The sequence below is a fragment of the Bemisia tabaci genome, chromosome 9, assembly GCF_918797505.1.
Source record: "Bemisia tabaci chromosome 9, PGI_BMITA_v3".
NCBI lineage: Eukaryota > Metazoa > Arthropoda > Insecta > Hemiptera > Aleyrodidae > Bemisia > Bemisia tabaci.
The window spans coordinates 32,414,629-32,432,758 of record NC_092801.1 but is presented as its reverse complement, the minus strand read 5'-3'; the positions used below and the strand labels follow the sequence as shown (position 1 = coordinate 32,432,758).

Below are 18,130 nucleotides of genomic sequence, written 5' to 3'. Positions count from 1 at the left end.
AATTGCCTGTCTTTCACAATACATGGAACTCGTCCTGATTTGCGGCATTTCAGTGCCGCGGCGTGAATGATCGATTATCGATGTTTCCCCATTTGAATCCGTGGTAAAGAATCGATTATTGAGGTGTTCGCAGCGAACAACCTGTTAATCGATCCTTTTCCATAGGTTTAAATGATAGATTAATCGCTATATCGCAAAGCACGCCACGCCACTGTTTATGAACCAAATTATGTCCGAGTGTGGTTAGAAATTGCAATTTTAGTTCACTTAATGGCAAGTTCACTACAATATATTCGATGCCCGTGCTACTTGTGTGGTAGCAGAAGCTCAACATTTTGGTTTTCTAGACTAAAATTGGCATTATTCTCACTATTATCATGTAGAGCTAAAAAAGAAAGACTGAAAGAAGGAAAACAGACAAATATAGCAATCAATGAAAATATATTCGAACAAAAATAAAATTTTTACAATTTTGAAACAAGCTTGATAAAATTAGAAACGTAACATGTAATTATATAAAATTCAATTTCAAAAGAGTAACAAATTAAAAAGGAGATTTAATCTGAGAATCATGAATGAAACGTTAAATGAGAAGAAAAATAAAAGAAAAAAATATTTTAACTATTCAGTTATGATTCTCAGATTTAAGCTTTTTAGTTTTATACTTTGGCCATTTAACTTTTCATTTATGATTCTCACTTGGAATCTTTTTATTTTTATTTCTCTGCTCATTTAATTACACACTCCTGCAAAATATGTTTCATGTCTTGTTGTCTGAAGTTTTCTTCTTTTATTTTTATTATTGATCCCTTCCTACAAAATATTGCGGTTTTCGTTTCCTTTAATAATTTTTCACGATATTTTAGAGTCATGTTCACAGAATGAAAAACAAACTAAAATAAATTTCCTGAATTTAACTTAGGGCCCAAATCATGGTAGCTGGCTTCGAGAGGTTTGTCTCCAGTTCCCAAGCAACACAGATTGAAATAAATTGCGGTACATACATGGTAAAATTATTAGCACTGCATCGGGGTGATGTGTATGTTGCTTATCTACTGATTGAGGGGGCACCTAGTATTGTAATTCAATTAAATAAAATTGAAAAAGTCACAACTTTTATTGAATTGGAAATTGCCTATTGTTTTGACACAAGGAACTCATTTTTTTAACTGCTCATAAACGGCATTCACTGACCAAATGATGAAAAAATATTGTAATTTTATGGTAAAAAATAGCAATTTTACAGTATTAAAGTGCCATTTTATTTCAATACTTTCAATGCACTGTGCTACTTGGGGTACTAGTGAGCCCTCTCACTGACTGATTCTGCTGATTTCATACGATTACGGGGTTGCCAGCCAAATTATTTTTTTCCATTCCCTGACTTTCCAATATTTTTCCCTGACTTTTAAGTATGGATCTGACGCAGTCTGTTAAAGTGAAATTGATCCAGTTGATCCCGCAACGCGAGCCCGAGACCGCCCGCGCCTAATTCCACGAAAAATCAGAAAAATCCCTGACCAACAACGAAATTCCCTGACTTTCCCCGGTTGATTTTTTTCCCTGACTTTTCCCGGTTTTCCCGGTCGCTGGCAACCCTGGATTAAGGCAGTCAAGGCTGCAGATACTATTTTTGCTATCATCACTGTATATTTTTGAAAGCAATAAGTAGGCAATAAATGATGTACATATCGTACCAGCTCATTATATTCCTGCCCGTTATTATGATTCTAAGCATGCAAATATATATGTTGGAATTTTGGACATTTTTTTAAAACAATTTCTGAGAGTAATATCAAATATTCAGCGATTCAGTTAGTAAATGCACTTCTGTCAGAAATAAAGCTTCTCTTCAAAAATGCACTCTAAATCATTCCTCAAGGAAGCAGAAAAGCTCCTGTGGTCCGAATATTGAAACTATGTCAGCACGACAAGACAAGACAAAACCTTAACTTAACGGAGCAATATATCGCATTTTGATGTCTTATCATGCTGCTTAGAAACTTTGAGTGATCGGCCCGGCAAATTACTGTATGTTGAATACTTGAATTACCAGGTTTAGTACATGTATTAGGTGGAAAATCATTGCTCATACGTAAAAAGTGTACTTAATGCTCCGAAAAAAAAATAGGATAATACCCACTGCCCTCGTAACCAATATAAAATGTTCAGTTTCAACAAGCTTTTCATTTAAAGGTCATACAAAAAATTGCAAAACGTTTGGGGATTATTGAATTCTGCTTTTAATGAAAATACCCTGGTGATCATGACATGTAAATTCTATCCAAAAATAGATTAAAAAACTAAAATTTTCAGAAGAAATCGTGAGTCCATCCTAAAATCAACCATCAAACAACCCAAAACCTAAGTCTATATCATCAAGTTCTTCTTGTGAATAAACAGGGGGTTGAGAATAATAACATGGGTTCGGCTGCAACAAAAGTTCTCTATCCTTGGACTTCTTTATTTCTGCAAATTCACTGCCTGCAGATGGGTGCACATTATTACGAATATAATCTAGTAGGGTTTGTCCGTCATAATCCTGAGCATTCGTCACAACAAAAAATTCATCAAATTCCATTTCCCGTAATCTGCTCAACAGTTCCTCCGTATTTTCTTCCCCAGCTTTGAATAATTCTTCTACCAAGTTCAGAATTCTGGTGACATCCTCCTTCCTTGAGAGATCGGAGGGTTTTTTATTTTCTTTGTTTCTAGCGTTATACATAGCTCCATGTTTCAGTAGAGCTTTTGTAATCTCTACAGATTCATTCTGAGCAGCAATATGAAGAGCTGTGGTTCCATTTTCTCCCTTAGCATTAACAAAACGATTTAAACTGCCATTCTTCTTGGCAAGTTTGAAGATAGTATCTGTCAATTCCGCATCACCCTTCGCAGCAGCTAAATGAAGTAGTGTGCTACCTGAATTGGTCACTAGAGCCACATGTGCACCATTTTCTAAAAGTAATGATGTTATGTCTTTCCAGGCATTACTTACAGCAAAGTATAAAGGACTGCAACCATTACTGTCGACAGCATTTACGATACCATTCTTCTTTTTTACGAGCTCACTGACAAGTTCTTGTTTTCCTTTTTTTACAGCTTCAAAAAGTTCATCTACCATTGTCAAAATTTCTTTGGTGGAGTTACACTCCGCTAGATCCAAGGGTGTCTTACCCTCATTTGTCTTAGCTTCATATGCTGCCCCGCATTGAAGGAGTAGAGATACGCTCTCTGGGTCATCTCCTTTAGCAGCATAATGCAAAGGTGTCCAGTTATTCTTGCAGATAGGATTTACATTAATTTTTTCCAAAATACGAGAGATATGAAGATCACCAATCCTTGCAACTCCTTTACCTCTGTTTAACCATTCAGGGAAAGTTAGGATAGTGCTTCTTGGGCTAATTTTTTCTTGTAAAAGAAATCGTAGAATTGTTTTATTATTTCGCTCACAGCATGATGTAGAAGAGTAAGTCGACTATCATCTTGTTTCTGGTTAACAACTTCAGCAATTTTAAGTAAGCTTTTCACTTTTTCAATGCCCTCATTATGAATAACTGCGGTAAAAATTTGATCAACTGCACTCAGCTTTCTGCTGAGATAAGAATTTCCGAAGTCAGGATATCGATTCATCTCTATGGGTCTCTTGTTCGATTTGTTACGTACATTGATTTTAGCTCCATTATCCAATAATACATTCGCAACTCCAAGATTTTCGGATATTCCACAAAGGTGTAAAGGAGTATTGCCGAAGTTATCGACAGTATCAACATCAATACCGTTTTGCAAAAAAAATTCAGCCACGCCGGGCACACCCTTAAATCGAGAGTCCATTATGTCTGCTTCAGCTGCAGTGTGTAGAACAGATTTGCCATCCTTCGTGACTGCCTTTAGTTCTGCCCCGTTTTCTAGGAGCAGTTTCGCTACGGCTGCGTTTCGAGCAGTATGCAATGGTGTGATTCCCTCATTGTTACATGCATTGACATTTCCACCTTTTTCGATGAGAGCTTTGGCTATGTGAAAATTCTGCACAAAATGTAGAGGTGTGTCCCCTGATGCGTTTGAGGCATTAACTTCTGCTCCATGTTGTATGAGGCATTTTGTAATGGATGGGGTCCACGCTGAGTGCAAAGGTGTATTTAGTAACTTGTCCATTGCATTGACATTTGCGCCTTTATCAATGAGGAGTTTGACTGTAGATAAATGTCTGGCCAAATGTAAAGCAGTTCTCATTTGATCCCACTCATCTCCATGGTAGTCAATACAGCTGTTAACATCAGTTCCCATTTTTATGAGAAAATCGGCTGCCTTTGGATCATATCCACCATAATCCTGGCGCATAGCCCAATAGAGGGGAGTACCACCTCGAGCATTGTTAAGAGTAGCTCCCTTCTCAATAAGGTACCTCATTGTATCCAAAGAACCATTATGCTTCACTAGCAAACACAGGGGTGTCCTTCCATCATTTTCAGTGGCATTTACATCCGCTCCATTCTCAACTAAAAATCTTATTAGTTTATCATCAGTGTCTCTCGCAGCATAGTGTAATAAAGTTCCTCCTCTGTTTCTTGCATAGTGAGCAAGCGGGTCATACGCATTTACATCCGAGCCTTCAGAAATTAGAAACTTTGCAACTTCTAGTTTTTTACATTTAATAGCGTATTGCAGAGGTGTGGCTTTGTAATAATTTTCACTTCTTGCATGGATATCAGCACCATTTTCTACGAGAAGTTTGGCTACTTCTGTATGCCCATGTTTTGCAGCAATGTGCAAAGGCGTGTTACCATTCTTTGTTTTACTGTGGATATTTGCTCCTTTCTTGATCAAGTAATCAACTACATCTAGCATTCCTGCATCTACAGCACGATGAAAAGGATTTAATCCGTCTTCATCACTAATTTCAATATCACCAACTCTGTCAATGATTAACTTGGATATGTTTGTATTCTTCTCTTTCAGAGCACGCTCTAAAGGTGTTTGATTAAAATGGCGGGTTTTAACGTCGACTCGCTCATCTTTAAGCAAGATTTGCACACATTCCTCTAGATTGTTTTTTATTGAAATCCAGAGTGATGTGCAGCCATCGTCATCAACAGCGTTGACATCAGGTTCCTTCTCCAGTAAATCGGACAGGATTTCCGTTTGACCATACTCGGAGGCAATGTGTATAGGGGCTTTACCATTGAAATATGTGTTAATAAAATGTGAGCAGCAATTATCTGCCAACAGAACTTTCACAATGTCGGTATGTCCTTTTTCACATGCTATGTGTAAAGGTGTTTTACCATGGTGAAGCCTATTTACATCTAAATTAGGTTGTTCCAATAGTAGTTTAACCAATGCAACATTACCACCCTCAGCTGCTATTAGAAGTGGTGTTTTCTCATCAGGCGTCAGTGCATTAATATTAGAATTCAAATCAATGAGCTTTTTTGTTAATTCTAAAAATCCTTTTTCAACTGCAATGTGTAATGACGTTTTGCCACATGGATTGAGCTCATTCATGTTAACAAGCTTATTTTGCATAATGGTGCTCAGTGAAGATATGTCATTGCTTTCTACAGCAGCAAATAAGGGAGAGTCGAAATAAGACATTATGATAAATTGCGTTTACAAGTAATAGGTTGAATGCAAATTTTAGATATTAAATGCGTAAATTCTCACAAAAGGGCAGAGCCTAGGAGTGTAATTTGAAACCCTAAAAAGAGCTCCGATTAGAAAATAATAATTTAATGGATACAGAGGACCAATTAACACAAAATTATGAACTCTTATATCATCAGGTTACACTAATAAAACTTTGAGCTATCAGAGGCTATAAAATAAAATCGATACAGCTTAATCTATGATGTGAGTGTTGTTCTTTTTTATAAATTTCAGAACAACTAACCCTCAAAGAGAAAAAAGAAAATGATCACATTTCAGATGTGCTGGTACCTCTACAATTAATTCTGAAGCCCGATATATTAGAAATTATACCAGAGTGAGTGTTTTCTGTGGAGCTGTGGCGGGCTCAGATGTTCTTCTGGAACAAAATAAAATTGCATTTGATAATAGAATTGTGTCCTACTATTCCTGCATGAGCACTTGGCTAAATATCGTTGTTCTCACGTCCTAAATTATGAGGAATAGAGGTACTCACAAAATTTCAACTTAAAGTGATTCTTAGTTTCCCGTTGAAAAACTAAAACATCAGAAAAAATTAATGTAATTAGGCCGATTTTGGTTAAATCCGTCCAATTCAAGTTCGACAGTGACATTGTTACCAGATTGTGCTGAAAAATCAGCACTTTTCTCCATTTAACCCCACGTAAAGTAACAATGCAAATGCCAGCTCCTCACCGGTCAGTGATCAAAAAATTCCAAGCTTTGTTTGCATTGACTCTTGCATTATTACCATGTAATAGTGTTTAGTGCATGAATCTTCTGTTTGTGAAATGCTCTGCAGATGGGAGAACTCCCGAAATGCGTAAGCATGTATAAATGAATTGTTTATTGTCAATGTAAATACAGTGTTTTGGCTAAATAAGTTTGAAATTGTTACAAAAAATGACACTGATAATCGCAAACGCATTTAAGTACAACGTTAAGTAGGTATCCCAATACCATCACACAAAATGGCAACCTTGAGTGATTGTATGAGCATCCCGAATGAACAGTGCGGTTAAACTCTATCATCAAAGGAAGGCAGTTTGGCATTAGGAAATACCACTGTTTGTGTTAAAAGTGCCATTGCATCTGCAAGTGTAATTTTTAAAAAAAGTAATTACTTTGTATGAAGATGCGATTACATTTTGCAATTAGGAACTATGATTCCTGGCCCATCTGTAAAAACACTCATGTGCATAGGGCAACTATTGGTGCATATGTTGTTTCTAAATTGAGCCAGTAATGTTAGTTCCAAGTTGTGAGATGCAGTCCAATTTATCTGTGGATTAAATGTATTTCGAGTTTTCTAAACGAATCATCGGTAGTTAAAACAGTTGGAAAAACCCACTGACATGGATTGTTCTGTAATCTGTGTGTGAATATGTTCGTTTTTAACGATTGATGATGCAATCAGGATACACAAGATGCTTTTAGCTCACAAATAAATAGTAAACAAAAATCTCATCTCCGTAGATACGTTTAATTACATTTTTTTAAAATAAAATGATGGCCTAGATGAAAAAAGTTGGCAAAAGAAGGTGGTTTGTGGGTGAATGCAGAGGACCTTTTCCTTAATCAAATAATCCAAAACCTAAATCCAAGTCCTCAAGTTCTTCCTCTGAGTGACAGGGGTTTTGGGAATAGTGACATGGGTTGGTCTGTAACAAGTGTTCTCTTTCCTTCAACTTCATCATTTCTGATAACTTATGAGTAACAGATGGTTGCGCATTATTCTCAATGATATTTGCAAGAGTTTGTCCATAATAGTCACAGGTCTTTGTGACTGCAAAAAAATCATCAAGTTCCAGAGTGTCCAGTCTACTTAGGACTTCCTCACTCCTTTCTACGGCAGCTACAAACAACTCTTCTATTAAGGCCAGTATATTTGTAATATCCTCACTTCTGGAGAGATCAAGTGGTCGCTTATTTTCTTCATTTCTGGCGTTATAAGTTGCACCGTGTTTTAGAAGAGCCTTCACCATTTTCACCAAACTGTTCTGCGCAGCTACATGAAGCGCAGTAGTCCCTTTTTCTTCTTCGGCATTTACAAAAACATTTAAACTTCCATTCTTCTTGGCATGTTTGAAGATAGTATCTGTTAATTCTGCATCCCCCTTCGCAGCAGCTAAATGAAGTAGTGTGCTACCTGAATTGGTCACTAGAGCCACATTTGCACCATTTTCTAAAAGTAATGATGTTATGTCTTTCCAGGCATTACTTACAGCAAAGTATAAAGGACTGCAACCATTACTGTCGACAGCATTCACGATGCCATAATTCTTTTTTAAAATTTCACTGATGAGGTCTTTTTTCCCTTTTTTCACAGCTTCAAAAAATTCATCTGCCATTGTCAAAATTTCTCTGATGGAGTTACACTCCGCTAGATCCAAGGGCGTCTTACCCTCTTTTGTCTTAGCTTCATATGCGGCCCCGCACTGAAGGAGTAGAGTTACGCTCTCTGGGTCATCTCCTTTAGCAGCATAATGCAAAGGTGTCCAGTTATTCTTGCAGCGAGGATTTACATTGATTTTATCTAAAATACTAGCAGTGTAAAGATCACAGGACCTTGATGTTCTTTTACTCTTAAACGGTAGCCCAAGGAAAGTTCTGCTTGTGTTTTTTTGGGTAATTTTTTCTTGTAGAAGAAATTGTACCATCTTTTTATTATTTTGTTTTACTGCATGGTGTAAAGGAGTCAGTTTACTATCATCTTGAGTCAGGTTGATAGTTTTTACTTCTCGAAGGAAGCGCCTTACTCTATCAATGCCCTCATTGTCAATGATCGCAGTAAATATTTCATCGATTGCGTGAAACATTCTGCAAAATGTACCACCCCCAGAGTCAAAAAATCGGCCACACTCTACAGGTGTCTTATTTGATTTGTTCAAAGCTTTAGTGTTAGCTCCTTTCTCTAAAAGTACTGCAGCAACTTGAATGTTGTCAGATGTTCCGCAACAGTGCAAAGGCGTATTACCACTGTCGTCAGCAACATTAACATCTATACCCTTCTGTAAAAAAAATTCTACTACCTCAGGCACACCTGTATATTGTGAGAGTGAAATTACATCAGCTTCAGCACCTGTGTGTACAACAGTTTTACCATCTTTAGTAACGGCCTTCAGTTCTGCACCATTTTCTAAAAGCAGTTTTGCGATGGCTATGTTCCGAGCAGTATGTAATGGTGTGTAACCCTCGTTATTACATGCACTGACATTTCCACCTTTTTCGATGAGAATTTTTGCTGTGTGGAAATTCTGAACAAAATGCAGAGGTGTATCCCCTGATTCGTTTGAAGCATTGACTTCTGCTCCGTGTTCTAGGAGACATTTTGCTATGGAGGGAGTCCGCGCTACGTGCAAAGGTGTATTTAGTGACTTGTCCATTGCATTAACATTCGCGCCTTTATCTATGAGGAGTTCGACTGTAGATAAATGTCTGGCCAAGTGTAAAGCAGTTCTCATTTGATCCCACTCATCTCCATGGTAGTCAATACAGCTGTTAACATCAGTTCCCATTTCTATGAGAAAATCGGCTACCTTTGGATCATGTCCACCATAATCAACAGAAAAAGCCCAATACAGTGGCGTGCCACCACGCTCATTGTTAAGAGTGGCTCCCTTTTCTATGAGGTATCTCATCACAGCAAAACTACCGTGGTGCTTTACAAGTAAACATAGAGGTGTCCTTCCATCGTACTCAGTAGCATTGACATCTGCCCCGTTCTCTACTAAAAATCTTATTATTTCTTCTTCATCCATTTCCCGTGATGCCCAATGTAGTAGAGTTCCTCCTCTATCCATTGCATAATGAGCACGAGGAAAATGAGCGTTTATGTCCGAGCCCACAGAAATTAGAAATTTGGCAACTTCCAGCTTTGAGCATATTACAGCCAATTGAAGTGGTGTGCAATTGTAATAATTTTCACTTCTTGCATGAATGTCAGCCCCATTATCAACAAGAAATTTAGCTACTTCTAAATGTCCACTTCTAGCAGCGACATGCAAAGGGGTGTTACCATTCTTAGTTTTACTTTGGATATTTGCTCCTTTCTTGATCACGTAATCAACGACATCTACCATTCCTGCATCTACAGCACGATGTAAAGGATTTAATCCGTCTTCATCAGTAATTTCAATACCACCAACTCTGTCAATGATTAACTTGGATATGTTTGTATTCTTCTCTTTCAGAGCACGCTCTAAAGGTGTTTGACTAAAATGGCGGGTTTTAACATCGACACGCTCATCTTTAAGCAAGATTTGCGCACATTTCTCTTGATTGTTTTCTATTGCAATCCAGAGAGGTGTACAGCCATTTTTATCGACAGCATTAACATCGTGAGTTTTCGCCAGTAAGTTAGATAAAATATTGGTTCGACCATACTCAACAGCAATGTGTGTTGGAGTTTTTCCAGAGGAGTCTTTCATGTTGACGTAATGTGTGCAGCGGTGGTCTGCTAATAGAGCCTTTACAACATCGGTGTGACCCTTTTCACATGCTATATGTAAAGTTGTTTTCTCATGATAAGACCTGCTTACATCTAGGTTCGATTGTCCTAATAATAATTCGATCAATATGCTGTTACCATTTTCAGCAGCTATAGAAAAAGGGGTTGTTTCATCTGATGCTAGTGCATTAATATCAGATTTGGCATCTATAAGTTCTTTTGTTAACTCTATGAATCCTTTTTCGACTGAAATGTGTAGAGAAGTTTTTCCGAATGAATTGAAACTGTTTACATCAACCATTTTGTTCTGAATCATATTTTTGACCGTAGTTAGATCATTGTTTTCAACAGCATCGAAAAAGAGAGAATTGGAGTTAGACATTATGCTGATAATACCTTGTTGAGAAGAAATTTTAAATACTAAATAAATTCTACAGGAAAAGCAGTTTTGTAAATAATTCTAAATCTGAAAACTAACTTTGATGCAAAAGCTAGTAATCAGATGAACAACAGGAACTAATAACAAAAGGTCGTTAAGTTTCAGGAAATCCCTGAATTACCTAATGAGATCTATTCTTTCCCACACAGAAATTTTGGAGCTGCAAGTGTGAAGAGAGGAAGGTAATTTTTACATTTTAAAAAGGCTCGTACCTCTATAGGTAGTTAAGAAGTGAGTTATGCTCTGAGTTATATCCAAAAATGAGCCGAGGTGTTGAAAAGTAGGTGTTCTTCTGGAACAAAACAAAATTAATTTTAATGATATGATGTTTTAGTTTGAATATTGAGGGAGCTTTTGGCTAGAGATTGTGTGAGAAGTCTGAAATTTGCAGGGATGAAAAGCAATTAAGCTCCACTGAGTGACTCAAATTAAGAAAGAAAAAATTTCACATGAAATTACAATTCCTCACATCCAGTCAACTTTAAAGAAACAGAAGAAACGCGATTTTTCTCAATTGAGACTCATCCTCTTCATACCCTATCATGACCGTTTCAGGAGAGAACAAACATATGATCATGAACAACCCTCTTGTTTTAATAAGGGCTGCCACAGAATTTAAAAAATGAAATTCCCTGACATTTGAAGGATAATTAAAAATTCATGATTTGAAATATGTAGTTTTCAAATAGTTTTGAATGATTTCGAATGTGTTGTTCATGCACATTCTAAAATGCAAATGGAGGTGCTTTAACATTTTTTCCTAACATTTCTTGGTTTTCTTTGAATCATTAAAATTCCAAGACATTTCTTGAATACTCACTTTTCCCCGACTGTGGCAACCCTGGTTTTAATAGATTCGGTGAAAATAATGTCTCACAAATGGGCCAAAATGTTCACTTCCCAAAAATTAAAATCTCTGAACCTTAAACAAATCGAAATTCTGTTCTTTTATAGGCATTTCAAAGCTCTGAGATTCGTTCAAGATAAATTAAATAGAGCTTTTAACTAATCATACATCTGCATGACAATGGTAAGAAACCTATTGATAAAAACGAAGTTGAAAAGTACCAAAGTACCATACAATTTTTTTTTTTTTTAGTCGAATAATAATCCAGATCCAATGTCTATATCTTCAGAGCTCTCTTCAACGCAATTCATGTTCTGAGAATTCAGGCATCGATTCTGCAAAAAAAGTTGTTTTTCTTTCGATGCCTGTAGATCAAATAATTTTTTAACAACACTGCCACTCTCATTAAGGTCTATAATATCTGCTAATGTGTGCCCATAACTATTACGAACTTTTGACAAAATATAGAAATCCTCAGCATTCATTGTTTCCAATCTTTCAGGGATTTCTTCACCTTTCTCCTCCGCAAACTTGAACACTTCTTCAACAAGTATGAAGAAACAGGTGATTGCCTCATTCGCAGAAAAGTCTACGGGTTTCAAGTTGTTTTTATTTTGAATATCAAAAGCCGCACCATTTTTTAGCAAAGTTTTTGTGATAACTGACGAACCACTTTTGGCAGCAATGTGAAGAGCTGTGATTCCATCAAGTTTTTCAGCATTTATGAAAGAGTTCAGTCTACTCATGTCATTAGCACGCTTCAATATAGCATTCACCAATTCCTCATCTTTTTTAGAGACGGCAAGATGAAGTACTGTGCTTCCGTCACTGGCACTTTGTGTCACATCAATACCACTTTCCAAGAGAAACATTACTACATCTCTGTGCCCGTTCTCGATGGAATAATGTAATAGATTTCTACCGTCACTTTCCACAGCATTGATGATCGATTCTTCTTTGGAAATGTACTCAACGACTTGTTCTAGATTACCTACTTTTACAGCTTCAAAAAGTTCATTTACCATTGTTAACAGTTGTTTCACAGCACAATTTTCTGCAAGTTCTGAAGGCAGGTAGCCGTCATAAGTTTTGGCATTGTGCGCTGCTCCACTTTTCAGAAGCCAACTTACAATAGTAAAGTCACCCCCTCTAGAAGCATAATGCAACGGTGTCCAGTTGTCTTTGCAAAGGGCATTAACCTTAACTTTCTTCAATGTACCATCGATAAACTTGTTCCTTTTTTTAAAAGTTTCATGAATTCTGATGGGCCAATTTGCTTCTAGAATGAATTTTACGATTTTCTTTCGATTTAGCTGTACTGCACAGTGTAATGGTGTGAATTTGCTGTCATCTTTCACGACATTGATGGTCTGGATACTACAGATTAGCCTCCTTATTTCCTCAGTAGATTCATTTTCTTCAATAGCAGAAAACAATTTTTCAACGGATTTTAGCATGCTGGAAGACATACCTCTTCCACATTCTATAGGTCTTAGATTACAATTATTGATTGCATTTCGATCTGCTCCATTTTCTAGAAGACTTGAAGCAACAATCATATTATTCGTTTTGCAACAAATGTGCAATGGAGTATTGCCTCCACCGTCGACACCATTAACATCAATTCCACCCTGTATAAAAAAATTCACCAAATCTGGTAAACCTTTATATTTGGAATTGAAGAGAACATCTGCTTCCGCCACAGTGTGTAGAACAGTTTTGCCATTTTCCGCCCTAGCTCTAAAATCTGCACCGTTCCTGATGAGGATTTTTGCTATAGAAGTATTTACTGCGAAGTGCAACGGTGTGTATCCTTTGGAATTTTTAGCATCGACATCAGCTCCCATTTTTATCAAGAATTTAGCGCAATATACATTTAGAACACAATGGAGAGGTGTATTTCCTTCCTTGTTGATAGCATTCACATTGGCACCTTTTAGAACAAGATATTTGGCTCGATGAAGACTGTGGGCAAAATGTAAGGGCGTGTTGCCCCACTTGTCAGTGGCATTGATATCAGCTCCTTTCTCCACGAGTAGCTCTATGGTGGAGATATTTTTTGCCACATGTAACGGCGTTTTCAGTGGGTCATCGGAATTTCCAAAATATCCGAGAGGTTGATTGACATCTGCCCCCATTTCGATCAGAAAATTCGCAACCTCTGGACGCAGTCCTTCAGAATCCACATAAAAAGCCCATAATAGAGGAGAGCCCCTTCTATGATCCCCCTTGTTCAGATTCGCACCTTTTTCGATGAGGTACCTCATGATATCCAGGGTGCCATGATGCTTGACGAGCAAACACAGCGGCGTTCTCCCATCATAAGCAGCAGCATTTACATCGGCACCATTCTCCACGAGAAATCGTATCATCTTGTCTTGAAACTTTTGATCGTATTCCCGAGCAGCCCAGTGAAGGAGGGTCCCGCCTTTGTTAATCGTGTAATGAGTGTGTGGGTCGGTTGCATTAATATCTGCACCTTTTTTTATTAGAAATTTTGCCATTTCTAAATGAGAGCCTTTCACGGCAAGTTGTACGGGTGTTGCTTTATAGCTATTTTCACAATTAATATGGACATCAGCGCCTTTGTCAAAGAGAAGCTTAGCTATTTCTAGCTCTCCATACATAGAAGCAATATGCAAGGGTGTGTTACCTCTTTTTGTCTTGGAGTGAACACTGGCTCCTCTATTGAGGAGATGATCTACAACATCCAACAAACCTTTACAGATGGCATGATGTAAGAGCGTCAGTCCATCATTGTCAATAATATTTATATCAGCATCTCTCTCAATTAGTAGCTTCGAAATGGTTGAACTTCCCTCTTGAACAGCGTACCCTAAAGGTGTCCTATCCTTAAAACGGAAGTTGACATTAACTCGGAAATCCTTCAGTAAAGCTTGAACACTTTTTTCTTGATTATTATCCAATGCAATCCAAAGCGGTGTACAGCCATCGCTGTCAATGCTGTTAACACTTGGTTTTTTCTCTAAGAGAGCACTTATGATGTCTTCATATCCATACTTTGCAGCAATATGAAGGGGTTTACTACCATTGTGATCAATGTTAATATAGTGCATGCAACGATAATCAGCCAACAGTAGTTTAACAACACTTGTGTAACCTTTCTCGCATGCTACGAGCAATGGGGTTCGGCCATTGTGGTGTAAGTTCACGTCTATATTGGGTTTCTCCAACAAAATGTTTACTATTTTGTCTTTTCCATGCTCAGCTGCTAAAAATAATGATGTTCTTCCATCAATGGTGCGCATATTAATGTCTGCACCAGCCTCTAACAGTTCTTTGGCTACCTCTACATACCCTTTTTCAGCTGCAATATGAAGCAAGGTTTTGCAGCATGCGTTAAATAAATTAAGATTAACACCTTTGGTGTGGACAAAGCACTTGACGCGCTGAAAATTATCAGTCTCAACTGCCTCAAATAAAGCATTTACTATGTCGGCCATTATTGGCTTAATCAAATAATTTTTAATGACTTTTGACCGAGCATAAAAGTGGATACTTCTGTTTGTGTCTACCGGGACAAATAGAGGCTGAAAAAATGGCCTAATGTCATATGTTTGTCTAAGTTTCTTCTGAATTAAATTCTAAAAAATAAATTGTGAAAAAGAATTGTTTGCATGTATGTAGGAGCAATAATACAGGTATCACAAACTATCACAGAGATCTCAAGTAAAAATTAACAAAATGCAGGTATCACAAAATATTAGCAGAGATACAGGCGTACTTTATGACCTTAAACAAACTAAATTAACTAAATAATATAACCCAGCTTTTAAGGCAGGGACGGGTTCTATACTCAAAGAAAAAGTAGTGGTGACTTACATTCGATAAACTAGTTTTGAACTAGATTAAAGTTGGTGGGCTTAGTTCAAACAGTTGATGACTAAACAGAGATCTGGAGATTAAGTTCAAGTAAATAGTACAATCTTCTGGAACAAAATAAAAGAAAGCAAATAGGATTCATTCACTAAAAATGAGCAAACTATACCATAACATGAAATGATAAAATGAGCAAATAAATTGTGTTTTACTCTGGGATTGTCGAGACTACCACGGTTACCATAATTTCTTCATCATTGAATACCCTGACTTTTCTCTAATTTTTATTTCTTTTCCCTGACTTTCCCTGACAAATGAATAAAACTTGCACTTTGATTTTTTCCTCTTCAAATACACTCATTTCTGCTGAACATTAACAAATTGGATTCTCTGACTTTCCCTGGCCGCTGCAAATTCCCTGACTTTCCGGTTTTCCAGACCGCTGGCAACCTTTGACTACTGATTTTAATTGAACACAGAAAGTTGAACTGACCTAAGGAAAAATGAATAGAAGCAAGATATAGCAAACGTACAACTTGGCGTTTCCTGACACAAAGGTTTCGTTTATAGAGAGGCGACAGTGGGGGTGAACTATGGAGTGTGGACCCTCTCTTAGCAAGCATTGGAATGGTCCAGTCGATTTCGACTAAAAATAGAGTAACTAGACAATGGACAACTAGACAAGGTACGAATCTAAGCATTCTGATACATATTTTTAACTAGAATTTCACGTAGTACACGGTTCTTGCATTGAAAATTACGGAAATCAACTCATAACTGAGATATAAACGTTTTTACTTTACATTGACCGCGGGAAATTTGAATCGTCCCGGTCACAAGAAACGCAATACTTTCCTTGAGTCAAATTGCACAACAACAATAGTGGCAGGCTTTTTAATTGAACAATGTTACTTTTCCACCTTGTGTCCTTCAAAGTATTAACAACCTACGACAATTAAGCCAAAGCACTGAAATCGAGATGCTACCTTTTCATATTGCGGGGACTTCTCTGGCAACTTTTAGTGCACGATTTGACTAAAGTAGAAATTTGCGTTTTCATGAACGGAAGGTTTGTATTCATGCGTCAAGAAACATTAAATTTCTTGGTTAGGAGTTAATTTCAGTAATTTTTGTTGCGAAGAATCAAATTCTACGTGAAGTATTGGTTATGAAACATGAATCAGAATGCTTTACTTCGTACCTTGTCTAGAGGTCTACTATTCTTCAGTCTTAGGGGCTGAGTATCTCTTAAATTTATTTTAAAGATATATTATCCAACTTCATGGTAAAAATAGTAGTTAACTTACATGTTGTCTACAATTTTTTCACACCAGACTTTTTGGAGCCTTTTTGTGAAGAAACCAAGATGAGACAAGTGAACAAGTTTATATTATAACAAAAATCAGTCTTCAACCATCCTTAGTTCTCCTCAGGTTGTACGAAGTATTTTTTGTCCTGCTTCTGACAATTCAGAAACCCCACAACACCTAAAAAATAAGACATGCATGAGGCTCATGTGGTCCAAGAAGGATCTCACTTAAACAAAAAAAATCTAGCTTGGTGAAAAATTTCTGAACACAAGAACAACAAGAGTTGAGACGAGAGATGCCAGAAGGGCATAAGTCCAAAAATCCATGAGCCTGGTATCATTTATATAGTCAGGAGTTAATTTTATATTTTAAAATCCAAAAAAGGCAGAGGTCCAGTTTCCACTTCCTAAGGAATTAGAGAAAAAGAAATTATCATCAGGAATTTGAAAATTAAAGGAAAATAAAGGGTTTTTAAAGTTAGAAGGCTCATTAAAAAGTGGGAGGGCAAGCTAAATCCTTAATGGATTTTATGAATGTGACTTGGAAACACCAGAAAATCATCTTAGTGTGACCAAAATAATTCAAGTACGTCTCACCATGAAATGGATTGTGTTTAACAGAAAGGAACCGATGCTATTACAGAGTTTTTAAAACCATGTATCTTCTTCTTTACCTTAAAAAATACTAAAAACATGTCAAGTCATAGAATTTACACTTGCATTTCCCTTTGAATTTTAACATTTTTTGGTAGAAAAACGAAAACTATTCTTGCTAATCTAGGCAATTTTTAACATGAAGCTGAAAATAAAATGATGTTACGCTATCCTTGCCCCCTCCCGCTCTAGAGCGTTACATATTTTGTGAAAGTTGTGATGAAAGTTAAGAAATGGTTGGTTTCTGCAGGGATTTGTATGCAATTTGAAATTAAAGTAACACAAATAGGTATCTTTATCATTAAGTCATTACAACTTGCCGAACTTGTCTTCAATCGTGTACCACAATTACAAAATGGGTCTTTCAAGCAATTTGTCTTTTTATACGCATTAGATTTACAGTTGCATAACATTTTCATCTTTAACTTCAAGTAATAATCTTTGTTATTTCAATAATTTCCTACCCAAGTCTTTTTTTTTTTTTTTACTTTGTATGACAGATAAATTCAATATCTCTTAAAATTTGACTGAACAGCCATAAATGTTACTATGTACTTAATAATTTTGGCCGATAAAGTGAATACATGATTAAAAAATAAATAGGCTTACCTACTTAAAAACCAGCTTTCAAAATGGTAGTTGTGGGCAGATATTTAGATTGAAGAAAATCTAAGAAGAGCTTGTGTGCAATAATTTATGTAGTTATGGGTTGATAGTCTACTGCTGCAAAAATTTGAAATTTCCTGGGAAAAAAACGAAAAAATTCTATTGATAAGAGCGGGCAACGGCACAAGTAAGTGTAACTAAGCCAAAACTAAGTGACTTCTATGATTGAAGAAGATATGGCCAGGATGCAGAGTAGAATTACAGTAAGTGCCTCCTGGTCGAGTGGGGTCGCTGATTCACTTAGATTACACAATTGCAGGCAATGGAGCACAAACAGAAACA

General features: G+C 36.8%; 1 protein-coding gene across 1 annotated transcript; it reads right to left on the bottom strand.

Moving 5' to 3' along the window:
- Window positions 1–422: 422 nt before the first annotated feature.
- LOC109030317 (uncharacterized) lies at window positions 423–17,919 on the bottom strand. The gene is given in 6 exon segments (XM_072304727.1): window positions 423–3,379; window positions 3,382–5,607; window positions 7,224–10,824; window positions 15,223–15,329; window positions 16,527–16,706; window positions 17,792–17,919. Coding segments are annotated over 3 exon segments (6,516 nt in total). The 5' UTR covers window positions 10,476–10,824; window positions 15,223–15,329; window positions 16,527–16,706; window positions 17,792–17,919; the 3' UTR covers window positions 423–2,341.
- Between the last annotated feature and the right edge of the window lie 211 nt (window positions 17,920–18,130).